We start from the raw sequence: 21,928 nt of genomic DNA, 5'->3' as shown, positions 1-21,928 counted from the left end.
ACCAGCAAAATCAGTCTCATTTTCTCCAAACTCCAGTGCCTTGGTGTCTGTCACAGCGAGACAGCTGCGTTTGTTTTTAAAACCGCTGCTCTTACTGAAAAGCAAAGTGCACGCTCCTTTCTGCCTCTGCACAGCTCAAAGGGATGTGTGGGTGGCGAAGCTCAGTTGTTTGCGGAGACCTCGGAGGTGCTCTGAGTGTTGGGGATGCAAAGAAGTGCAAAGTGAGATTTTTGACACAATGATGTGAAGATTTGGCTCTTGTTAGCCTGAGCCGCTTGTCTCCATTTAGCAGAACGCATGGCATAAGTGCTCTGATCTTCCTGGTTGCATTCAGTTCTAATGATGTAGTTATGCCTTTGTAGATTTTTCTGTAAATCTCCTACAAATTAAAATCTCCAACAGCAAGAAGCTAAAAGTCACGTTTTCTTGTATGTTCAATACCTGACCTCTTAAAATAAGATGCTCATTTGCCATTAGCCTCTGGAGAATGATAGTTGAAAAGATTGCTTTTCTGTTTTCCTTTTTTTTGTTTGTCTCAAATATTTTTTCCAAGGGCTACTTGCGAAATTCACTGCAGGGTGCAGGGGTGTTGTTGCTGCATAGATATTGAAATTATTGTTCATTTTAGCTATGTATTAATGCTTTATATAGCATGTTTATCAAATTACCTTTATATAACTTAACAAATCAATTCCTGTGCCCTTGCAGTGAAGTGCTGCAGATAAGGAGTAGGTACTATATCTGCTTGGGGGTGATAAAGCTAGAATTTGGATAGATAGATAACTTCAATTAAGTCTCTTAAGCAGGGTAATCACTGTCCTAGCAACAAGATGGATCTGTGAGCTGACCCAACCTGGCTTTGCTGGCACTGGATTAACTTGGGACCTGCCACCAGCCTGGCAGGGCTGTGAGCGGCAGCGTGTCCCTGGAGTCCCCTGTCTTACCCCATGCTAACACTGCAACCTGAAGAGATTTGCAGCTGATTCACTGTGATGCAGTTACCGAAGTGAGATGTTCTGCCCAGGCTTTGCTACCTGGAGATTTTGAAAGGAAATAGATCTGCGGCAGTGTAAATATCCTGCTGGAGATGCTGATAATTTATGCACCTGCTGCTAAAACTAATGACGGGAAAAGGAAAAAGTTGGGTTCTGGGGACTGGGTTTTCACTGCTGCTCCTTGTAATCGATTCTGATTTGTTTATATTCCTCTTCTCATTCCGTAGCTATCCTGAAATTATTGGGTTTCTGATTTTGTTTGTTTTTCCCCCTTTATAAACATTTGCTTTCTTAAATGTGTTTGTATGGCATTATTACAAGTTCTTTAATTACACATTGGCAGAGTGCTGCTTCAGCGTGATCAATAACGAAGGGCATTCATAACTGTTTGAAGCGCTGATGCGTGTGAGATATGTGCTTGCGCTCCTTGGAGGGGAATAATTTACCGATGCGAGTCACTATGCATTCTATTAAAAACACAGAAAGGACATGTGTTTCTGGCCTTGTCATCCATCAGAGAGTAAATGCCGAGTGAGCCAGAATCCCAGCAGAGGTGGCGAGAGACTGAAAGCAATTTATAAAAAGTAAATAACAGTATTGATCAATTCACCTTTTTATCACTGCCCTGTCACCACCGCCAGGCAGCGTTTTCATGGTGAGTTTCTCCCCCACCCTACGCTTCTGCATTCACCAACTGTTTATTTATGGAGCTTTCTCTGGGTCACTGGAGCAGATTTAAACTATCTTCTGTACTGGTAAACCCACCAAAAATACAAATCCATCTGAAAAAGAGCATGCTTCCACCAGAAGGCAGATGGAGGCTACAACCAGAGTGCCTGCAAAGAGGAGGTGTGACTTTCTGTACTCCAGCTTCTGCCTCTGTCTCAGTCCATCTCTTCCCTCAGCTGCCTTTGCTGCTGTCTCCACTTTACGGATGGGAAAGCAAGTCCTGGAGGCAAGGCTGGATGTCCGAATCACGTCTTCCTCCAGCAAGCAGAATTACCAAGACCAAGAATTACCATTTCTTTGAAGAGAAATAACCACATGGACAGCAGAAATGAATGGATAAAGAGGTTTTACTCACCTGTGCACATGTCCTAACTCCAAACACCATATCTCTAAATAATAATGTAGTTTAAAGTGGTGGGTTTTTTTTGTTTGTTTGTTTTGAGTTTTATTTTTTTTTTTAATTGCAAGTGAATTGGAAATTGTTTATCCAGAATCTCACCAGGAATCTACAAACCTAATGCCTCTGCCCCTAGAGTGAGTCACAGCTTCGGTGAAATTGCAGCTTTCTCACATGTAGAGAGGGCAGCTGCTGCACGGGCAGGTCGTCACCCTGCTCCAGCAGCCCGGGGTTGTTGGCAGTGTGTGTCCCAGCATGGCTGGAGCCAGCCTGCTCCCAGCTGAGGGGTGGAAAGCAGAAATCCCAGCTGGGCACTGGGGCATGAGGAAGGGCATTGGGATGCCAAAGGCAGGTGACTGGAGTTTGTAACTACTGGTTTTTAAATTGAACAGCAAGTGATGCTCAGTGCTTTGAAATTCCATTATCTTAACTTTGTATCTTATGCCTCTTGAGAGAATGATTATTCATTAAGTCTCTTTAACTTATCCTTCAGCCTTGTAGGTACTGACTAATAATGACTGTTTTATACAGTCTTTCAATTTCATACTAAGTGGTTATTTAAAAGAGAGGGCTGCCACGTATTAAAGCACAGTTTGGATGCTCTGATGGTAGGGACAAGGATATGCCATTCCTCTCTCTTCCATTTAACTGAGGTCTCAAGAAAATCTGTCTGGAAAATGTGACTTCCAAAAAAAAAAACAAAACCAACCACCCCAAAACCCACAGTGATTTTTCCTTAAAATTTGTTTTGTTTCCTAATGGACAAAGCACTCCCTTTGGATATGGGAAGAGTTGTGCTGCCTTCGGTGCTGACACCTACTGCAGGGCTGCAGAAGGATGGGGTCTTGCCAGGACCAGGGTGTTGCAGGGTCTGTAAGGCAGGTGCTGAGGTAAATGTGTGCTGCAGAGCTTGAGGCATGTTGCTTTTCTATCCTTGTTGTTCTTCCTCCCCCTCTCATTGCTCTTTTGAGTCTTGGCAGTCTCCAGACACATCGTCCCAGCAGTGCCTGGGTTGGGTTTAGAGGTGGCTGCCCCCAGCCCTCCACCAGGACTGCGGCTCTCTCCCTAACCCCCTTCTGTCATGCCGCCTCTGCTTTGAACCTAATAAACAAGCCTCACAGTGAAAAGCATTTGTGCTAACCTGGATTGCTTTGACAGAACCAGGCTAGGCAGCGATTAAACACGCAGCGCTGCGTGCCAGGGCTCGGCACCTTTGGGCTGGGGTGGAGGGGTGAGCTCTCGGGGTCTCCCATCACTGCCACTTGGACCAGCACCGTGTGCACCTCTGGGCAGCAAAATCACATCCTGTGTTCAGAGAGAGAACAGCAGTAGCGATAAGGGGGCCATACATCTCCATCCCCTGGGCTGTTTGTCCACGGTGCGTGCCCTTCTCAGCCAGTGTGGGTGTTTCTACATTGATTTTTGCCACATCAGCCTTTGCACCCCATGCTTCCTTCCCACCTCTTGAGCTGCCCAGCACGTGTCGGTGTAACTGCTCTGTGCCACGGACAGGTTGAGTACAGGCAACCTTGGTGAACCTCCACAGCCCCCCTGCTTCTCTTTGACCCACGGCCACAAGCTGAGCGTGAGTTCCTAGCTCAAACCTGCCTGGCACCACACTCCAGTAAGATATGGGGAAAATAATTCTTCCTGGCTCTGTATCATCTAGCAGTCGCATTGCTGTGACTGTTATAAAATCAGTCACGGTCTGCTCTTTACTGTCTGACCCGACTTCTATAGTCGGCCGTGTTGCAGCTGAAATTGGCTGGCTTTTTGTGCTGTTTGGTGCAGAAGTTTCAGTTATATCTGCGAGAGGGTATCCTTAAAGGTGATGGACAAAGTATGTATGTTTTTAAATCTCATAAACGAATGTAAACAACAGAAAAAGCCAGAGCAGAGATGTTGGTAAGAGAAAGGGCTTATTCCTTTATGTCTGACTTTGTGGGGCACTCTCCAGCAGGTGGATCTCTGTGGTTGATGCCAGGCACCTTTCCGAAGCTGTAATCTCTGACCTGCACCCGATACGTTCAGATGCTTCGGGTTTCTTCCTTCCCACGCAGTTTTTGCACAGCAGCTCCGTCAGCTTTAAATGAGATGATGCCATTCCCATAGCGAGGCAGGAGGGCTGATGCGGGGTGGAGGGGATGCTCTCAGTGTCTGTTCGTCATGCAGATGGCAGGGAGGTCAGGAGGGAGTCAAGTCAGAAATCTCTCTTGGGTTTCTCAAGACAGCAGCAGGTCTTGATGGCAAATTTGAAAATAAAAATGCTCCCAGAGATGCATCCTCACATCTCTCATGGGCTGAAAAAGTTCTCAGGCTGGGGAGGGAGAGGAAGATTGGACACCCCCAGCTCCAGAGCTGAGAGCAGCCCTGAGTTACCCAGTTGTATAACAAAGTTGTCTGGGGAGCTGAAACAACTGGAAAACAATTTTTCTGGGGTTATTTTCCACCTGGAAAATTTCCCAGGCCGCTTTACTTCAAGACCAGAGAAGGGCTTGTGTTAGCCACAGCTCTGAGCTAGGTGCTCCCGAGACAGCAGTGCTAATGCCTGACCCCTGCCATACCCAGGGGGTGTCAGCAGTGCTGGGCAGTGTCACCTCCTGCTGCTGGACACCTCGCAGGCTCCCCTTAAAGGACAACCAACAAACGTTTGCAGGGATTTGCTTCCTTTTTTTTTTTTCCCTTGTTGTGGCTTCCAGAGTTCAAGTGTGAAGCACCGTTTTGTCAAAGGAATATAAATTCCCTTTCCTCCTAGCTCCTTTTCCCCATTAACCACTCCCCTCCTGGGTAGCAGAATGAGCGTTGTACCCATTTGTCTCTTTTACAGCTGCGAGCAGAAAGCCTGGGGAGCCTTTGATCATCTCTGACATCAAGAAGGGGAGTGTAGCGCATAGGTGAGTACAGAAATTCCTGCCTGCTAAACCCAAGGCAAAATATCCAGTCCAGTAAGGAGATGCAGAAAGATGTCCCAGTAGTAGCACTTGGGTCTGGATTTTGCCAGCATTCAAGCAGATGTCAGCCTGAGAGGTTTTCTTAGACCACAGTAGGGTTTGGAATAAAAACTGTCTTTGTTGAAGCAAATAGAGTTGAGCTAATGGAGAAGATGGCCAGGGCAGATTCAGAGGTCTGCAGACCCTCTAGAAGATGAATGTTTAGTATCTAAGACCATGTGCTAAAGGGCTTCATACGTATACATCTCTATACCATAAGGTGCAATGGCTCATCAGGCAGTTTGCTGCGTCTCAGCTCCGGCCCAGGTGAGCGGAGTGAATGAGTTGTGGGTGCTGGTGGAGAACTGTGCAAATAACTCAGCCTTCGCTGACTGCACCTCTGATCCCAACACCTCATAGCAAGGCTTTCAGGGGGATTTAATGCTGCTGGAGGGCTGGTTTCTAAGACTGCTTGTACATGAGTTTCCAGAAAAGGTAGAATATTTGTCAGTTAAACATCAGGCAGTTCTGAGTGCCGTAGGTTACCCAGGCTGTATATCTAAGTAGGTGAGAGCAGCAAAGTAATCTTCCTGCCTTGTTCTGGGTTGATGCACGTTTACACAAACTTCCTCTCTTGAAGTTATAATTGCCCCAGACTCTGTTCACGCTTGTTTCCCAGAAAAGATAAAGGGGAGGAAAAAGCTAATATTGTTATCACCACTGCAGAACTGAATGCATTGCGGGATTTGAAAGGCAAATACAAATGTACTTTAGTTTTCTTCTTCTTTACCCGTAGAACTGGCACCTTGGAGCCGGGAGACAAGCTGTTAGCCATTGATAACATCCGACTCGACAATTGCTCAATGGAGGATGCTGTGCAGATTTTGAGGCAATGTGAAGACCTGGTCAAATTGAAGATTAGAAAGGATGAAGATAACTCTGGTACAGAAATCCTGATGCAAACTGGTGCCTGTCCACTTTAATGACATTTCCCAATAGGTAGTGCAAACCAACAAAGATAAGGGCTTCTGCCTGTCTGGTCACCACTTTCCAATTGATTATAGTCTGTTTTTGTTATTCTGCCCTTAAATGGAGTCTGGAAGGTTAAAATCCTGTTCGGTATGAGCATAGCTGAAGGCTTTTGCTTCTAAGTGCTGCAAGTCCTTCCTATGACCTCTTTCATATGGCAAATGAAAAAACCTCAGCGTTCCCGTTTTCTCTTCCAGATGAACAGGAGACAACCGGTGCTATTATCTACACAGTGGAACTGAAGCGATACGGCGGGCCCTTGGGAATAACCATCTCTGGGACAGAGGAACCTTTCGATCCCATCGTCATTTCAGGCTTGACAAAAAGAGGGCTGGCAGAAAGGTGAGGTTTGGGAGCACAGGGGTTGAACTGATGTGGGAAGGGGTCTTGAAGTTTACAAAGCCATCTCTGCAACTCTTCTTAAGTGTTTTAGCCATTTTGTCTGCTAAAAAGGAAAGGTGCTATGGAGGTACCACGCACTGTGAAGCAGGGGCAGCCTTGCTGGTCTGGCTTTTCAGACCCACGTTCAGGACATGTGGGCAGGTCAGGACTGTGCCATTAGGGCAATGAGAGAGGCTCAAAGCAGGGCACTTCTGGCAGAGTCAGATCCAGTGCGTTGGTTGAATGCAGCAGCTGGGAAAATGTGGTTATCTGCCTCTCTTCCACTGAGGTACATCCTAGTCTGATTTCCCATGCTACATTTTACATGGGGAATGCCCAGCCTGCCCAGGAAAGCACCGTATCCTTCTGGCCAGGGTTCACCTGCTGCTAAACCACAGTTTATGGCCATGGCAGCACTGGGTCCTACAGAAACCGCAGATTTTGGGGATCTTCCAACCATCTTTGCTGGTTGCTTGTTCTGTTACATGTGGAGGTATCTCAGTGCAGGGCTGGTGTGCCTGAGAGCGGCAGACATTTATACTGCATAAATGTAGGTGCAGATTTACCTTCAGCAGCCGGCGAGGTTGGCTGTGTGTGTGTGTGTGCCTGTGTCTGAATATACGTGCATGCGTGGGATTTAAAGGATCAGGACACTGCTGAGAATATAAGGTGGAACTGAGTCATGCACTGTATCTTAATTATTCTGTCTATACAGTAGCTGTGACTTGTAAATAGATCACTTCAGCAGCCCTGACTCATGCTTCTCACAGGGCTGCCTTACCCTGTGCTGTCTAACAGGCAGCAAAAACCCTCTGAACAAATAGGTGTGAAGTGCTAGACCTTGGCAAAGTTTGACTTCAGATCTGCCCTTTTGCTTCTTTCTGGTTCAAGGCCAAGCTCCCTCTGAGCTGAACAGTAACACAGCTCAGTGCGTTTTTCTGCCGCGGATTCCTCGAGCTCTTAGCACGTACAGTGCTGCACATTTCCACTGCTTTCCTTTGGTACAGAAAACCGAGTAAGAAGCAAAGAAGAGGGATGAGCTCAGTCATTAGTGGTTCTTCTCTTTGGGGATTTTGTGTCACTGCCCACTCTGTAGGATTCAGTCTTTTTTTCACTAGAAAATGCCAGCAGTGGAGTATCCGAGGCTTTTCTGCATAGCAGTCCTGCACTCTACCTGCAGCCCAGCGCAAGAGAAGTTCAGGACAGGAAACCCAGATGCTGTCAGGCATCAGTAGATGGTTTTGTACCCTTGTTGCTCTCAGTTCCCTTTGCAGTGCTGTGGCTGTTCCTCCTTCGAACTTGGATGCACATCAGCGATTGCTCTGCGGAGAAAAGTAGTGCAGGCAAGTGCTGCGGTGCTATTGAATTTTGATCAGGAACTGGCACGCAGCAAGGAATGAAAAGCCTTTTGAGGAGAGCAACAGAGCCATTCAGCACGTTCACTGTAGCAGGCTGAGGAATAACAGTGCCTGCACAGAGGAACAGTGCGGGGACAGCGCAGTGTGGGGATTTCTCCAGGCTTCTTTCAGGGAGGGTGAGGAGCACTGGGATGAAGCCTGCCTGCAGGAACGTGCATATTTTTCTGCTGAGATGGTGCACATTTTTCTCCTGGGAGTAGCAGAAAGGAGTGGCTTGACCTTGTCAAGGGAAGAGGGGTGTTCTTAGTTTTATAATAGTTTGTCCCTTTCCTGTCAACACTACCCATCTCTGTGCCACAGGCACCCTTTTACCCGTGCTCTGAAGGGCATGACAGGTTTCTGAAGGTCAGGAGTTAAACCCAAAGCTGCGCCTGGCTTTTCCTGGAGCAAAGCACATGTTTCAGCAGCGACAGTGTGGGGTGGGCTGGGTCCTGGCATCTGATAAGGGGGACACTCCGGGCCATACCTGTAGAGGCACAGGCGAAGGTCTGCACTGCGGCTCCGGCAGACGCTCGCTTGGTGCTGGGGAAGGCAGGGTGTCCTCTAGGAGCTGTCACACGTCTGTCACAGCGGGTGACAGGCTGTCTAAGCTGAAAAGCCTCAGATGCAGATGACTTGGGTTTTATCTTGACCTTGAGCATTTTTCCCCTTGTATGTGTCCCGTCCTATAGGACCGTACGGAGGCAGCTCAGGCTGTTGGGTTAGTGTCAAGTGATGGCTCTCTCCCACATAGTCTCTGTTTCCTCTTCTTCAGTGCCTGTGGCTTTACCCTTGACCATGGGACTTGTTTTCCTCCTTCCTGGGGAAAGGGCCAATACTGTTCAATTCTGGTCGAGGTTTAATGGTTCTCTGGGAGCAATTTTCAGCAATCGCTGACATTTTAAAGTGCTTTTAAGGGCTCAGCAGTCTCCTCTAATGCCACCTGGTCAAATAGATGTGGGTGGCTGCAAGAAGGTTTTGTCCAGGAGCGCTCAGCACCAGACCATGTTTACAAGGGGAAAAAGGGATGCTGGAACTGCCCATGCCCCAGGTAAATCCCTGCCACGTGCATGCAGTCACCTCTCCTCTAGCACTTTCTGGAGAGTGCTTGCAGCCCCGTTTTCTCCTTTAACCTTACCTGTTGCTCAATTCTGCTTTTCTAGTGTCGGTCGGGCAAGAAGGGGCATGGAGCGTGCAGCTCCTAAGGCTGTTTGAGGTGAATCAAGGCCTGCTGGTGATGATGGAGAGGCACAGGGGTTGTCTGCTAGAAATAGCTTTCTCTGACACTCCTGTTTGGCTTCTGCGTGCTTGTCCCCAGTGGAGTGCCTGGAGATGGACAGCTGGGGGGACTGTACTTTGATTTACTTTCCCCAGAAGGGAACGCCTGGCTGAATGGTACCTCTCTTTAACAGCTTCTCTGTTTTCCCTGCTGAGGGAGTCTCATGGTTTCTGCAGAGCAGTTGTGTTGTTCTGAGGTGGTCGGTTGGCCTGTCACGGTGGGGAAGAGATGTGCCCCCATGAAAGATCAGTTCCTGCTTCAGTGCTACAGCAGGAGAACCTAAAATCTAAGCCACTGTAGCCAGCACAAGATCGCATTTAAAGTGTCAGCAGTTAAGCTTGATTTTTTTTGACTACGTGGATGAAACTTTTAAGACATACTCTGGTTGCAGTGCAATCTATAATTTATTTGAATACTCAAGTTTTCCCTGAGGGCTTTTTAAGGCTGATTTGAATGGGACAAGACGGACATCTAGTGGCTGGTCGGGACCATCGTGACAACCTGTCGGAATATCTTAGCAGCAGCAGCAGGCTGATCAGTTCTGTCTGCTGTTTGGCTACGTTTCCTGGTTCCATTTACATACAGTAGATGTTTCACAGCAGCATTCCTGCTAAAGTTCCACATCTGGGGGAAAGACAAGTAGCTCTTTTGCCTGTGATAGTATATCAAATCCCATTTCTGCAGGAGCAGCAGTCCACTTTGGACTAGATACAAGCTTGGAGAGAGGCACATTGCCGTGGGCAAAAAGATATGACCATGCAGATTTGCATCTTCTGCTGCCTTGATCATGTGAGGTACCTGTTAGCTAAACCTCGTAGCGGTGCTGGAGGAGAGGATTGCTGCTCTCGTGTGCTGGCACTGGGGAGCTGGAGTGCATGTGTGGTGAGCACAGCACAGCCAGCAGCGAGCGAAAGGTCCTGTGTTGGCTGCCAGATCTGGCAATGAGCATGTCCTGCCCTGCCTGCTCTTCCCTGAGCAGTGCAGCAAACACGGGGAGAGGTAGAGTGAGACCATGTTTGTGGGCAGATGCCGGGGGAAGGATGGAGGAGGAGGAGAATTGCCGTGACTTGTTAGTTCATTCCTGGCTGTTGCTGAACCTAAGGATTTATTTATCCGAGAGCAAAAGTCAGTGCTGGGATGTGGCACAGTGGTCTAGCTGCATGGGGGAGACTTAAAAGATATCGTAAGCTGATTTACAACTGGCTCAGCTCATGTTTGCATTCACAGTCTGTGTGTTGGGCTGGGGTTTTGTTTGTTTGTTCATTTAGCTTTGTCTCATAATTCTGTCCATCGGTGTGAAACATGCCCATCAGTTCCGTGTGTGACGACCTGTAGGTATCTCACACTGGAAGTGCTTGTGCTTTTACCATATAAATCCTCATGGCTTTGAAGAGTTTCAAATGTAAGTTGGCCTGAAGTCCCAGCTACTGAGGGGCCTGGGACCCAAGGTGTGCATACATTTGTGTGCATATATGTATGTACATATACAGGTGATGGTCAGGAGTATACAGCATAGCAAGGGGAGCTTGAGACATGTTTAAAGTGCTGAGAATTAAATGGCCTGAGGCAGCTTGCCTCTCTGAGCTTTCTAACAGCACCCTTTCTCTTCAGAACTGGAGCCATCCATGTCGGTGACCGAATATTAGCAATTAATAACGTGAGCCTCAAGGGCAAACCACTGAGCGAAGCCATCCACCTGCTGCAGATGGCGGGGGAGACAGTAACTCTGAAGATCAAGAAACAGATGGAAAGTGAGTTGGGGAACCTGGTTTGGGGTGGGGGGGATGCAAGTGGCCCGTGGGATGTCTGTGTTGCTTCTGGAAAAGTAGTATCACTCTTAATCATAACATTTCTGTAGATCTCAAAGCAGTTTGGTAAACGTATAGCAATGCAGCTATAGAGGAAGACTAGGCAGGAAGAGGCAACCTAGCAAATCAGAAGTAGAATTTGGGAACTGATCCCTCTTCAAGAAACCTCAGACTCACTTCCTGAAGCCAAGTGTCTTGATCCTTGCTCTGAAATACTCTTTTTTCCCCTGCTGACACTTAGCACTGTCACGGCCACTTGCTGAAATAATTGACGCGCAAGTGCCAGTTGGAGACGTGTTAATCATTCTGAGAATGAAGCAGGTGTAATTGAAATTTCAAGGTAATCTTGAGTTAATCGTGATGAGCAATCTTCTGAATGGTCGGAAAATTGGGACTTTTAGAACACTGGCCTTTGTTTGGTAAGATAATCTGTCCTCATTGACAAAATGCAGACTTTCAAAGGGCCTCTTTATCCCAGCTAATGTTCTGCAAGCTGGAGATCCAGGGTGTGGATGGCTAACAGGATATCTAATCAATGAGTACTTTAAAATATTCAGTACAAGAATGCTTGAGCTGAATTCCTTGTATAGCTTTTGCCTGAAAGGGAATTTGACGTAATGATAATAAAGGCCTATTATTACTAAAATAATGAAAGGGAAGGCCTGAGTTTCATCATCCGCATTCAGCTTTCAATTTTCCAATCACTAATCAGGGGAAATTCAGCCTCAAAATACCAGATCCAGGAGTTCCACCATTGTCTTGAGACTGCATGGGAGACTCTTGGGGAGGTGGTGATCAACCCTGAATTGATCCGAGGTTGTACTGTCTTGAACGGAGCGTTACAAATTCAGCTGTGGTAGTTTGGGACCAGGTTGTGTTGTCATGGGAATCTTGCTGAAACTTAGAAAAATGGAGGCTTCTTGGAATAGAAGGAGCTAAAAACTCAGAGGTTTTTTTTTTTCTTTTTCCTTCAGCTTGGTATAAGAGTATGGCTTTTAACTGTAATGCATAGGACTTTCCCAGTTACTTTTGAAGAGCTGAAGAGGTTCTTCAGGACACGTACTGTACCTGGGCTTGCTCCCACGTCTACCTTAGCCTTTCCCTGAGGCTTGTTCTTTGTGCCTGCTAAAGCAGCTTATTCTGATTTCAGAACCCTATCCCAAGAAGTCTGGGAGTATAAATGAAGTGAGTGACCCTGAAGATGAACTGACAGACTCCCAGAAAACTAGCAAGCTCTCTGAGATATACTCAACCACAATTCCTAGCGTGGACAGTGCTATGGAGTCCTGGGATGGCTCTGGCATTGATGCTGGGTATGGAAGCCAAGGTAAGACAGGGTGTCTTTTCTCACGGGTCTCTGGCCCAAGGCGAAGACAGACTGATCATCCAAGTCTGTCTAGAGACTAAACATGAGCCAAAGACTGTGGTCTGACTGCACTTGCACAGCTTCTCGCTTTCAGCAAGGAACAAAATGTATTTTAAAATGTGTTCATGTGGTGCTCTGAGTTATATATATATATTTTAGGTTTTTATTGGCATGTTTCTTCTGGCTTATATGGCATTGTATTGTTCACAGCATTTTCAAAACCGTTATAACACTTCATAATTCACGTAATCCAGGGAAGTATTTACTGTCCATATGTCTTAAAAAATATTTGGCCCATAGCTCACTTTTAATTCTCCAGAGAGGCCATGTAGAATGTATTAATCCTCTTCAGGATGTTTTAAAATCCCCAAGAACGTCTTGTGACTAGAAGCACTCACTTAACAAAATAATTAAGGTAATACTGCAAGAAAGGATCTCTAACTCTCTAGTGAGTGATCAGATGAACATGTGTCTTGGAGGCCAGGTTTATTCAGCTGTGGTTTCTGGCGGACATATGGAATTGGGATAGAGGATGCTCTAGTCGTGGGAATAGATTTTCACTTGGAGGAAAGCACTGGAAAATAGTTATTCCAGTTCAGATTTAGTGATGTAAGTTACTATTAGCCCGTGTTGAAACAAAACAAAACCCTGAATCAACTCCGCAAAAGGAAATTGGTGAAAAGACTGCTGTCCTGAATATTATGTGAAAACAAGGAGGAGTGCTCCAGGAGCGGTCTTGCAAAGTGCTTTCAGTGTACTGAGCAAGGTGTCTGCCTGTGCTTACTGCAGTCTGACTTAGAAAAACTGAAAGGATAGCACTGTGCCAGCATCTCACCTCCACCGTGCCTGCATCCTCCTAGGTCTGAAGTCTTAATTTGGCAGTGCCTTTGCGACAGGAAGCTCTGTTAAGAAGGAATCCCCTGGCCTTGCTAATGCTGCCATCCTTCTCCATCTAATTGGATGTTAACACAAATCGGACACTGGATTTAGCAAAGCAATTGCTTTTACCTGTAAACTGAGGGCAAGTGATTGAACACAGAGTTGCCAGGAGTGGGGCTGATGCCGTTACCCCACATCCGTAGCTGACAACGTTGCTTCAGGGGCTGTCTCATCTTTCCAGTAACTGCACTTTGCTGTGTGGCAGTGTGCTAGTGCTGGCTGGGAAGAGGGATGCTAGGGTCAGTGAGAAGGAGACTCAGGGTTGCTTGTGGGATGGGTAGGGAAGGCAGGATGTCCTGGGGAACACTGAGTCTGGGGTTTACTCTCCAAATGGAAACCCCCAGATGAGGCTTTGCAGCCTCCTGGGTTTTAATTTCATCCACAGCTTTAGGAAACCAATCAGGCAAGTATTTGAGCAAGGGAGCTGTGCTGGGCCTGGTGGGAACATGCCACCAGGTGGCTCTGAATCCCAGGGATCCAGCCCTTCTCTCGGGAAGGAGGCGGTGGAAGCGATGGCATCCAAGTGACAGCTCCACACACATGTCCCTGCGGTCCCTGGCCCCCTGTGCCCAGCCCCAGCCTCCTGCCTGCTGACTGCAGGGACCTGCACCCAGGGACCTTGTTTTCCTGCTCTGGCAAACAGCAAATGCTCCCGACTGCTGTAAAATGTTGGCAGGCCCTTTTCTGGGGCTCTCTCCAGAGCAGCCTAACCTTTTAAAAACACACAGAGGAAACACTCAGCTAAGTGAAATAACAGGCCTTGGCATTTTCAAAGAAACCGTTGGCAATGTCTTCGGGTATTTCCAATGCTCTCAGCTGTTTGGGAGGTCAAGTCTCCCTTAATTATGTGTTTCTCCGTTACCTCTTCCTGTTCGTTTGGCACAGCGTGTGATGGAAGTGCATGATGTTTCTTGGAAGGGCTGTGGGGATTTCTCTGAAATGTTGAATGGGCAGGAGGAGGTAGGCAGGGGACTCGGGAGATTTATTTTCATTGCAGATGGCACTGACGTTGCTGAGGAATGCTCTGTTTTGGAAGGTTTCTGTCCAGGCAGCTCCTCGTGAGACTTGGAGACCTTGTGACAAGTGTCGGATTTGCATCTGGGATTTGCAGTATGGGAAAATCCTTGGGGGCAAACTTAGTAAAATTTGTCTGGTTTCACATTAACAGTCCATTTAATCGTGAGAAGTTGGTTTGGTTAAAGCAAGAAGAGATGTGAAGAATATCCCCTTTTGAAAGACTGAACTAGAAGTGGAGTGTAATCCAGATGGCCTCAGGTTTGGGTTTTGGGGAAGGAAACTGTCCTGGCTCAGTGTGATTTACTCCATTTCAGTTTTCTAACCAGGTTTTAACCTCTTTATCCCCGCTGCTTGCCTTCCCTAGGTACGTACATACCTCAGGCTGCGGGCATTGCCCTTCATCCACATGAATGGAGACACAGCAGGCAAAAGAGCAGCACCCCTCCTGGGGACCCCAGGAAAAACTACCCCTACATGGATGGAAGCTTCAGTGAAGACGACTGGGACAAGCCCAGCAGGTACGGAGGGGAGGGAGGAGGCAGATGGGGCCTTCTGCAAACGTGAGGGTGCAAGGACACTGAATGTCATGGATTGAATCGGCCAGAGATGGGGACGGCCACTGATGCCCCCATCTTGGCATCAGGCAGCTGTGGGGTGGGGTGCTGGGGTGCTGGTCTCCTCTGTCAAACCACCGCCACATTGCCAGCTTGCCTTGGGCATAGCTCTGTGGCACATCTGCCATGGCCAGGTGACATTTATATCTGGAGTTAGGGCAGTTTCAGCTGCATGGACCACAGGTTCTTACCATGTCTCCTACTCCTGCCATAGAAAGGCTGCAGTACTTTCATCATTTAGGTGTTGTAATAAGTAGTCATGGCCAGGGCTGTCCTCCGTTGTGTTGGCCAGACACGATGAGTGAGGATGCAGCTTCACAGCACCTTGGTGCCACAAAGCCAAAAAGACCAACCAAAGCTCTTGTAGGACCGGTATGAGGTTGCATGTCCATGTTAAAATCTCCCAAAGGTGTGGCTGGATCTCTCTTTCCATCACACCTCGGCCCTTCCAACACACAAACAAAACCATGCCAAGTGAGCATGGTCGAGCTAATCCCCTACCTCAGCCAGAGTGGGAGAAATCCTGCAAGGCCACCCAAGCACACGGAGGAGGCTGCAGCTGCCCCTCTCTTTGGGTGAAAACCCTGCTGGATCTGCCCTGGCCAGAGGCTGTCCCTCACTGAACCACACACGGTAGCCAAGCCTCGTCGCTTCATAACTAACCCTTCCCTCGACATCCTCCAGAGTCCCCATAGTCGTGTGTGTCGTGTTGTTACTGTCGGGTCTTTTTTTTTTTTTTTAATTATTTTTCCTTAATTTTTGTTTGTCAAAACAAAACCCTTAGAACATCTCATGGCCATTTCCACCTATTTAAAGATGATCAAACTGGCAGGAAGGCTGGCAGCGGCTGAGACTTTGTTCTTGTTTTGCCTCTCAGCGAGAGCCGGCTCGCAGAGGTCGTTGATCTCTCGGCCTTCCCAGCGAGGCCGCTGGCAGCTGAAGTTAGCAAATCTGAGCCCTCGAAGCCCCGCGTGTCCCTAATGAGGGCTCCGAGCCCTGATATCAAAGTGCAAGTGAAACGGTTCATGCTGCTGAGCCCTTATTATTAGGGAGAAAAACAAAATGTCTCTAACTGCAGCTGCCTTTAGCCTGGAAAATCCTGCTGACCTGGTGGTGTGAGAACCTGTACTGATTCATCCGAGTCCTGGGCGTGTTTGTTATATTGCTGATCTGAGAGGCAAGAAACTTGTAACTGGAAGGGACATTTGCCTCTTAGGAAACCTGGGAGCAGAGGAAGGAAATGAGTAAGGGGAAAGAATTGAAAATTCCTTATGGGGGAAATTTGGGTTTGTTTTATAAAGTCTTGCTGGGTGTTTTTTTGACCTCTCTGCCTGGTGTTAAGGCTGCTGCTTTACAAGCTGATTCTGATGAAAGGTAGGGGGTTAATTTAAAATAAAATAAGCCGTGTCAGATAACCACTCTCCAGGAGGCCATGATCCCAACCAAGGAACAAAAGTATGTGTGTTTGAGGTTCTGCCTGCAATAAACTGCCATTTAAACCACTGGATGAAAAGCAAGTGCTGAAGACTTTGCTATTAATACAGATTGGAAAAAGAGTTCTGTACTATCCCAAGGAGTTATTACATGTCTAATTGAAGCTAAGCTCTCTTTGACTTGTAGACAAGTAAAATGTTTTGACTTTGCTAAGTGGCCCTGGTGGGTAAGTGTCCCCTCCTGTTAGCACTGATGCCCGCTGTGCCATGCAGGGACCTGCCAGATGTTGCAGAGGTGGAGCCTTGTCCATGCAGCTCTGCATAAGATACATGGAAGATGCATTAAGGCTGTTCTAATGTCACTGCCCCCCTGGGGTATCTCCCTATGATACATTAGTGGATTTATTGTGATTTTGATTTAACACCACAGACAGTTTCCTTTAAGAGGCTCCCGTTACCCTGAACACTGATGATCCAGGTTTCACAGTGCCCGGCGTTCAGTAAGCAGTGGCTGGACAAGAGTGTCACCTACTTCTCTAGTTTGTTTGAAGGACTCAGCATGTTTAATTGTTGTTTGCTTTAGAAGTCCAAGAATTGAACCTGACTTTGTGGTCAGAGATAAGAGACACCGAAACCGCTGGGTGGGAAATCGCTGACTCCCCAGCGGGACACATGCAGTGCTCACATTAACACATGTTTGCACCAGCTTGAGAGGTTATCACTGTCCTCGTTCTCTGTTGTAGACAGAACTGGTAACAATCTGTACACAGCTGTGGGTTCAATGACTCATGTAGCACAGAGAGACCTGAATGTAAGAGCTCACTTCCTTGGTCATCCCCAAGCAAATGAAACTCGGTTTGAATGGGTTATGCACTGACACTGTCGATATTGCTTGCTGTAGTATGTGTTTACTTGTCCAGCCTAGGGCAATCATTTTTATATACACCTTTGCATTATTACTCTCATAGATACCTAATGTATTTATCATTTTCTCACCATGTCTGTTACCCTCTGTGTTTTTCTCTCTCTTCTCAGGTGTTCTGTGTCTCAGATCTGAGCTCTATCCCATCAGCCTTTGTACTAACAGTCTCTGAGGCTCCTGGTTTACCCATAACGCATCCTTTTTTCTTTCACTTCTCTATTTCACCAAAACGTCTTCCTAAACCTACAATCTTCCTACAGGCACTTTTTAATTTACCCTTTGAACTTTGACATTACTACACCAACTTAATTTCCTTTGAAGGACACTTGCCCCGTTAGTAAATGCATGGAGGTCTCGTATTCGGACTCTTGTCTGAAAGTTCATATTGTTTGCTTTTGTATATGAAGACTCTTCAAGTCTCTGCTTTTACTGGTGAGACACTTGCTGTAGCCTCGCGGCTTTCATCCCGCTGCAGAAGAGTGCTGACAATGTTTGGTTCCTACGTTACAACAGATACCCCAACCGCCAAAATGGCCTTGAGACCACTCACGAGGATAGTTTTTGGCGTGTTTTTGGAGAAGCTTTGGAGGATTTGGAAACATGCGGCCAGTCTGAACTTTTGAGGGAGATTGAGGTAAATCACTTTTCTGAATTTGCTGCTGATCTATTTTGCTCTTGACTTAAATGCTGAGCTGTTTCCCCGGACATGTTATTCGCCCATAGCATCCCTGTGCTGCCAGTGGTGTGAGGAAGGGTTCGAGTTTAATCCATTTCAGGAGCTGTGCTAATGGATAACTACATCTCATTAGACAGTTACTTGCGTGCACTTTTCCCCTGAGCCGAGGAATTACCCACCAGTAACTCCACGCTCTTTTTGCAAACTGTTGCTGGCCAACAATCTGCACGTGACTGTTGGCAAACCTTCCTTATCAAACGGTAAGCCTTCAACTTGGGGAGATAGTGTCTGTCAAATGCACTTAGAGGCCAAGCAAAATGAGCCCCCAAAAGCCCATTGGGACTGAAGCCTTGGCTTACTCCAAATACAGACAGGCTCAACATGCGTTTTGCATTCAGCTGTTGCTCTGCCGGAAACTGTTTCAGTAAAATGGGTAATTGGAAGCTTTTCAGCCAGCCTTCCTCTGGAAAAATCTGAGAAAGTGATTGCTTCCTGCAAATAAAGGTGTTTCCTCTCTTCACAAGCCACTTTCTCTTTTCTTTATCCAAAATGCTTTGTAGGTCATGTTATTGTGTCCGGTTATAGGTCGGGGAGCCTGCATTTCTGAGCTGTGGGATGCAAATAAAAACCTCCCCTGAGACTGCAGAGCAGCGGGCACTAAACCTGCCCAGCAGGACCCAGCCACAGGCCCCCTGGCTCCCACCACAGCCTGCATGGAGGAACAGGACCCAGGGAGCTCCTCTCTCCCTCAGCTTTCTGGGTACAGAGGGCTGGGGAAGGCTCACTAGGTTGTGTCCTCCATCAGCCCAAAAGTGTGATCGGTGGCCAAGGTAGTTCCCTAAGGCTGGAGGAGCAGGGAGGAGATTGAAAAGTGGTGGGTGCTGCTCTGGCACGTCGTGCAGGAATGGCGTCCCCATGCAAGGTCTGATGAGGTGCCTGGAGAGATGCCAGCTGCTGGACTGTGTTGGCTGCTCCAGCGTCATAACACAGATTTTGGGTTGGAGGTGGTCTCTGGGCATCTCAGGTCTGTGTGCTTGCTTCAGCCAGCAGAGGATGCCCGTTACAGAGGGGTACAACCCCAAATCCCATGGGGTAGGTCTCCATTGTCTCTCTGCAGTCTGCTCTTTTATGCACAACTGCATATTGCTTGGGCTTCAGAGAGAAAAGTCAGCTTCTGAATATTTGGAGGTGGAAAAAGAAAGTCCTGGTTTGGTCTGTCTGTGAAAACACAAGTGATAAGGGACTTGCTAATTCTTCTTCCTGCTTCATCATTAGCAATTGTAAGAGGGGGAGAAATCTCAATGACATATGTTGTGCTGAAGCATGAAGCGATGTTATTGGTTGTCTTAACTGTTTAAGAAGGCTGACTTAAATACCCAAAAAACAAAACCTGAAAAACCCCCACCAACTGTAACTTCTCCCCTTGATCAATTATCTCCTGGACCTGGATTTATTTAGAAATGAGCTGAGGCAGCTGCTATCAGCCTCTCTGAACCGCTAGTGGCTACTTAAGGAAAAGTACCTCTCTGAAATGATGCAGAGATGTTTCCCTTCTGTGTAATGGCTGATCTTAATGTGAAAAAAAAGGGATTTGTTTGGCTACTGTGAAATGCCAGGATAGCGAAAATAATCTTTCTGCCCATGACTTTCCAGAGATCCGTGGTGCGGGGATGTGTGGGCTTTTGAGTCATGCTGTTTGGAGCTTTGGCAATTACAGCAGTGCTTTTAAAAATGCAAAGAAATTTTACAAAAAGATGAACACCTCTAGGGATTTGGTGAATTTAGCACATTTTTAGAATGTTTTGGAAAGTTCTGGGGACAAAGGGAAATGCGGTGTTTGTAGCAGAAGTCTGATGGCTTTCAGCTCACCTTTTACTGAATCCAATGTACCAGTAACCTGTTCATCTTTGTCTGTTTGACTGTCCTCCACGAGGCATGGTGTGGGAGGTGCGGTGTTCTCTGGGCTCTTGCTGTATTGCAGGTTTCTAAGCCCCAACTCCCGAGCTCTGTGGTTTGATGTCAGGTCTCTCTTCTCTCTCTCCATAAATCTGATCCTTCATGTTCTACATTTGAAGAAGAACAAGAGTCATGCAAGAAGCCCTAAGATAGCTAAAATTCAGGAGCCTGGTACTCGTGAGATACCTGCCTGATGCCCTTTGAACACTTGGGGTGGATGACAGGGATGCCCTAATGTTAGGGAAGGTAGATTTGGGATTTCTCTTGCCTCTGTCAAGTGCTGAGCTGCCGCAGTTCTGCTGCAGCTTGGGGCTCTTACCAAAAATTGCCCAAGCCAACTTTCCCACAGGTGATGGTGGCAGTGAGAATGGCAGTGAGAATGTAGCTGAATTGCTAGAGACATCACATGTTAGTTTGGGACCCTGAAGGTCTCGGGTAAAAGAAGTCCTGACCAAAGTCAGTAGTAAGAGTGGGAATCTTTCTGGTCTGCTCCCTGGCCCTGCAGTGCCGGTGTCGGTGTGGCACGGTGTCCTCGGGAGGTCCAAGGCTGCCTGAGGTCAATGAACGAATGTACCCTGGCTGGCTGCACAACACAGCGTTTGTTAATCCACGTATGTGGTAACTCAGCATCCTTCCAGTGGGTAGCAGGTATTTGAGTTTTGTCCAAACTCAAGGTGATTAAGTCATTTTTTTCAGGAGGACCTGGCAAGTGCTAGGAAATTCACAAGCTAAAAGGGTAGTGCTGGCATTTTCATTACTGCCACCCGAATCTGCTTTATTTGCCTTTGTTCCAGCTTGGAGCAAAGAGCCAGAGGGCTGTGATTAGAGGTTTAGTTAGATGGTATTTCCCCTGTGCACAGGAGCTATTGCTCTTTGGCTTGCCATATTTAGCACTGCTGAATTTTGCTATCTGCTCCCTACCTTTCCTTCTCTTTCTTCTACCTTTTGACATTTAATGGGGCTGCAGACCCTTGGAGCCTGAACTTTGAAATGATGACGGCTTTCATTATGCCGTTTAAGTGGGCTCTGGGACCTGGAGCCAGCTGAGGTTCCGCAGACTGGATTCTTGACTCCTTCGTTAGCTTTGATCAATGTAATCTCATTAGTGAAAAGCATTGCAAAATGGAGTCGAATCTACTTAGGGGCATCATTTAATGGATGTTATCAAGGATGACCAGGCTTAAATACTACTTAATTTCATATTTTAACTCAGTTTTACTCAGTGAAGGCTCCCATTTACTGACAGATAAAATTCTAATTTCTTGCTGAATTGGGCTCTGTGGAGTCCGAAGTATGGCCTTCCTGGGGCCTCGCCAGCAGGGGCGATGCTGACGGGGAGCTGCAGCACACCGACGTAGGCTGGAGATCCAGGCAGACACCAGTCCCTCTGGGAGCCCCAAGATCAGGATGTTCATCCATCTTGAATCCCAAAAGATCCCCAGATGAGGCCTGCCTGTCCCTGTTTGTGTAGAAGGGGACATCAAAAAGATCATAGGATGGTTCAGGTTGGAAAGAACCTTAAAGACCATCTAGTTCCGACCCCCTGCCATGGGGAGCTGGATAGGAGATACTCCACAGATGCTTCTTCCATCTGAAAATGGCTCTTACAGCCAAATGAAAGAGCTTCCTGGTCGTTACCTTTCTGATTAACAAGAACCAGAGTGCCCCCCTGTTGTCTTTTCTGCCAATTTTGTTGCCACGCGGTCCGTCCCTTCCTGCTGCCAGCTCAGCTGAGTGACTTTGTGCCCTTGCCCTACAGGCGTCCATCATGACGGGGAGCGTACACAACCTGGGCCTGGAGGGCAGCAAGCTGCTCCTGGACTCTGTCAACCCATCGGGACTGAGCCCATTGAGGAAAGCCAACACCGGCGTGATGACGGACAGACCGAGGGCAGCAGCTCCCCTGCCAAGAAGAACGAGAGGAACCTGGACATGAAGAAGATGGAGAAGGAGATGCAGGAAATCATGTCCCCTACCCCCCTCGAGTTTCACAAGGTCTGTGTAGCGAGGGTTGGTCTGGCTGTGGCCCCCCTCGATGGTAAAGCTGCTGGTGTTTTGCA

General features: G+C 47.4%; 1 protein-coding gene across 1 annotated transcript in view; it reads left to right on the top strand.

The window, feature by feature from the left end:
• GRIP2 (glutamate receptor interacting protein 2) overlaps positions 1 to 21,928 on the top strand; it is a 103,441-nt gene that overhangs the window by 75,206 nt on the left and 6,307 nt on the right. Inside the window, 9 exon segments of the mRNA XM_040568428.1 lie at positions 4,949 to 5,015; positions 5,848 to 5,993; positions 6,278 to 6,422; positions 10,749 to 10,888; positions 12,096 to 12,272; positions 14,632 to 14,785; positions 17,750 to 17,870; positions 21,628 to 21,736; positions 21,739 to 21,863. Coding sequence (XP_040424362.1) covers positions 4,949 to 5,015; positions 5,848 to 5,993; positions 6,278 to 6,422; positions 10,749 to 10,888; positions 12,096 to 12,272; positions 14,632 to 14,785; positions 17,750 to 17,870; positions 21,628 to 21,736; positions 21,739 to 21,863 — 1,184 coding nt within the window.

This window comes from Cygnus olor, chromosome 10 (assembly GCF_009769625.2).
Source record: "Cygnus olor isolate bCygOlo1 chromosome 10, bCygOlo1.pri.v2, whole genome shotgun sequence".
Classification (NCBI taxonomy): Eukaryota; Metazoa; Chordata; class Aves; order Anseriformes; family Anatidae; genus Cygnus; species Cygnus olor.
This window is presented reverse-complemented; position numbering and strand designations above follow the sequence as displayed.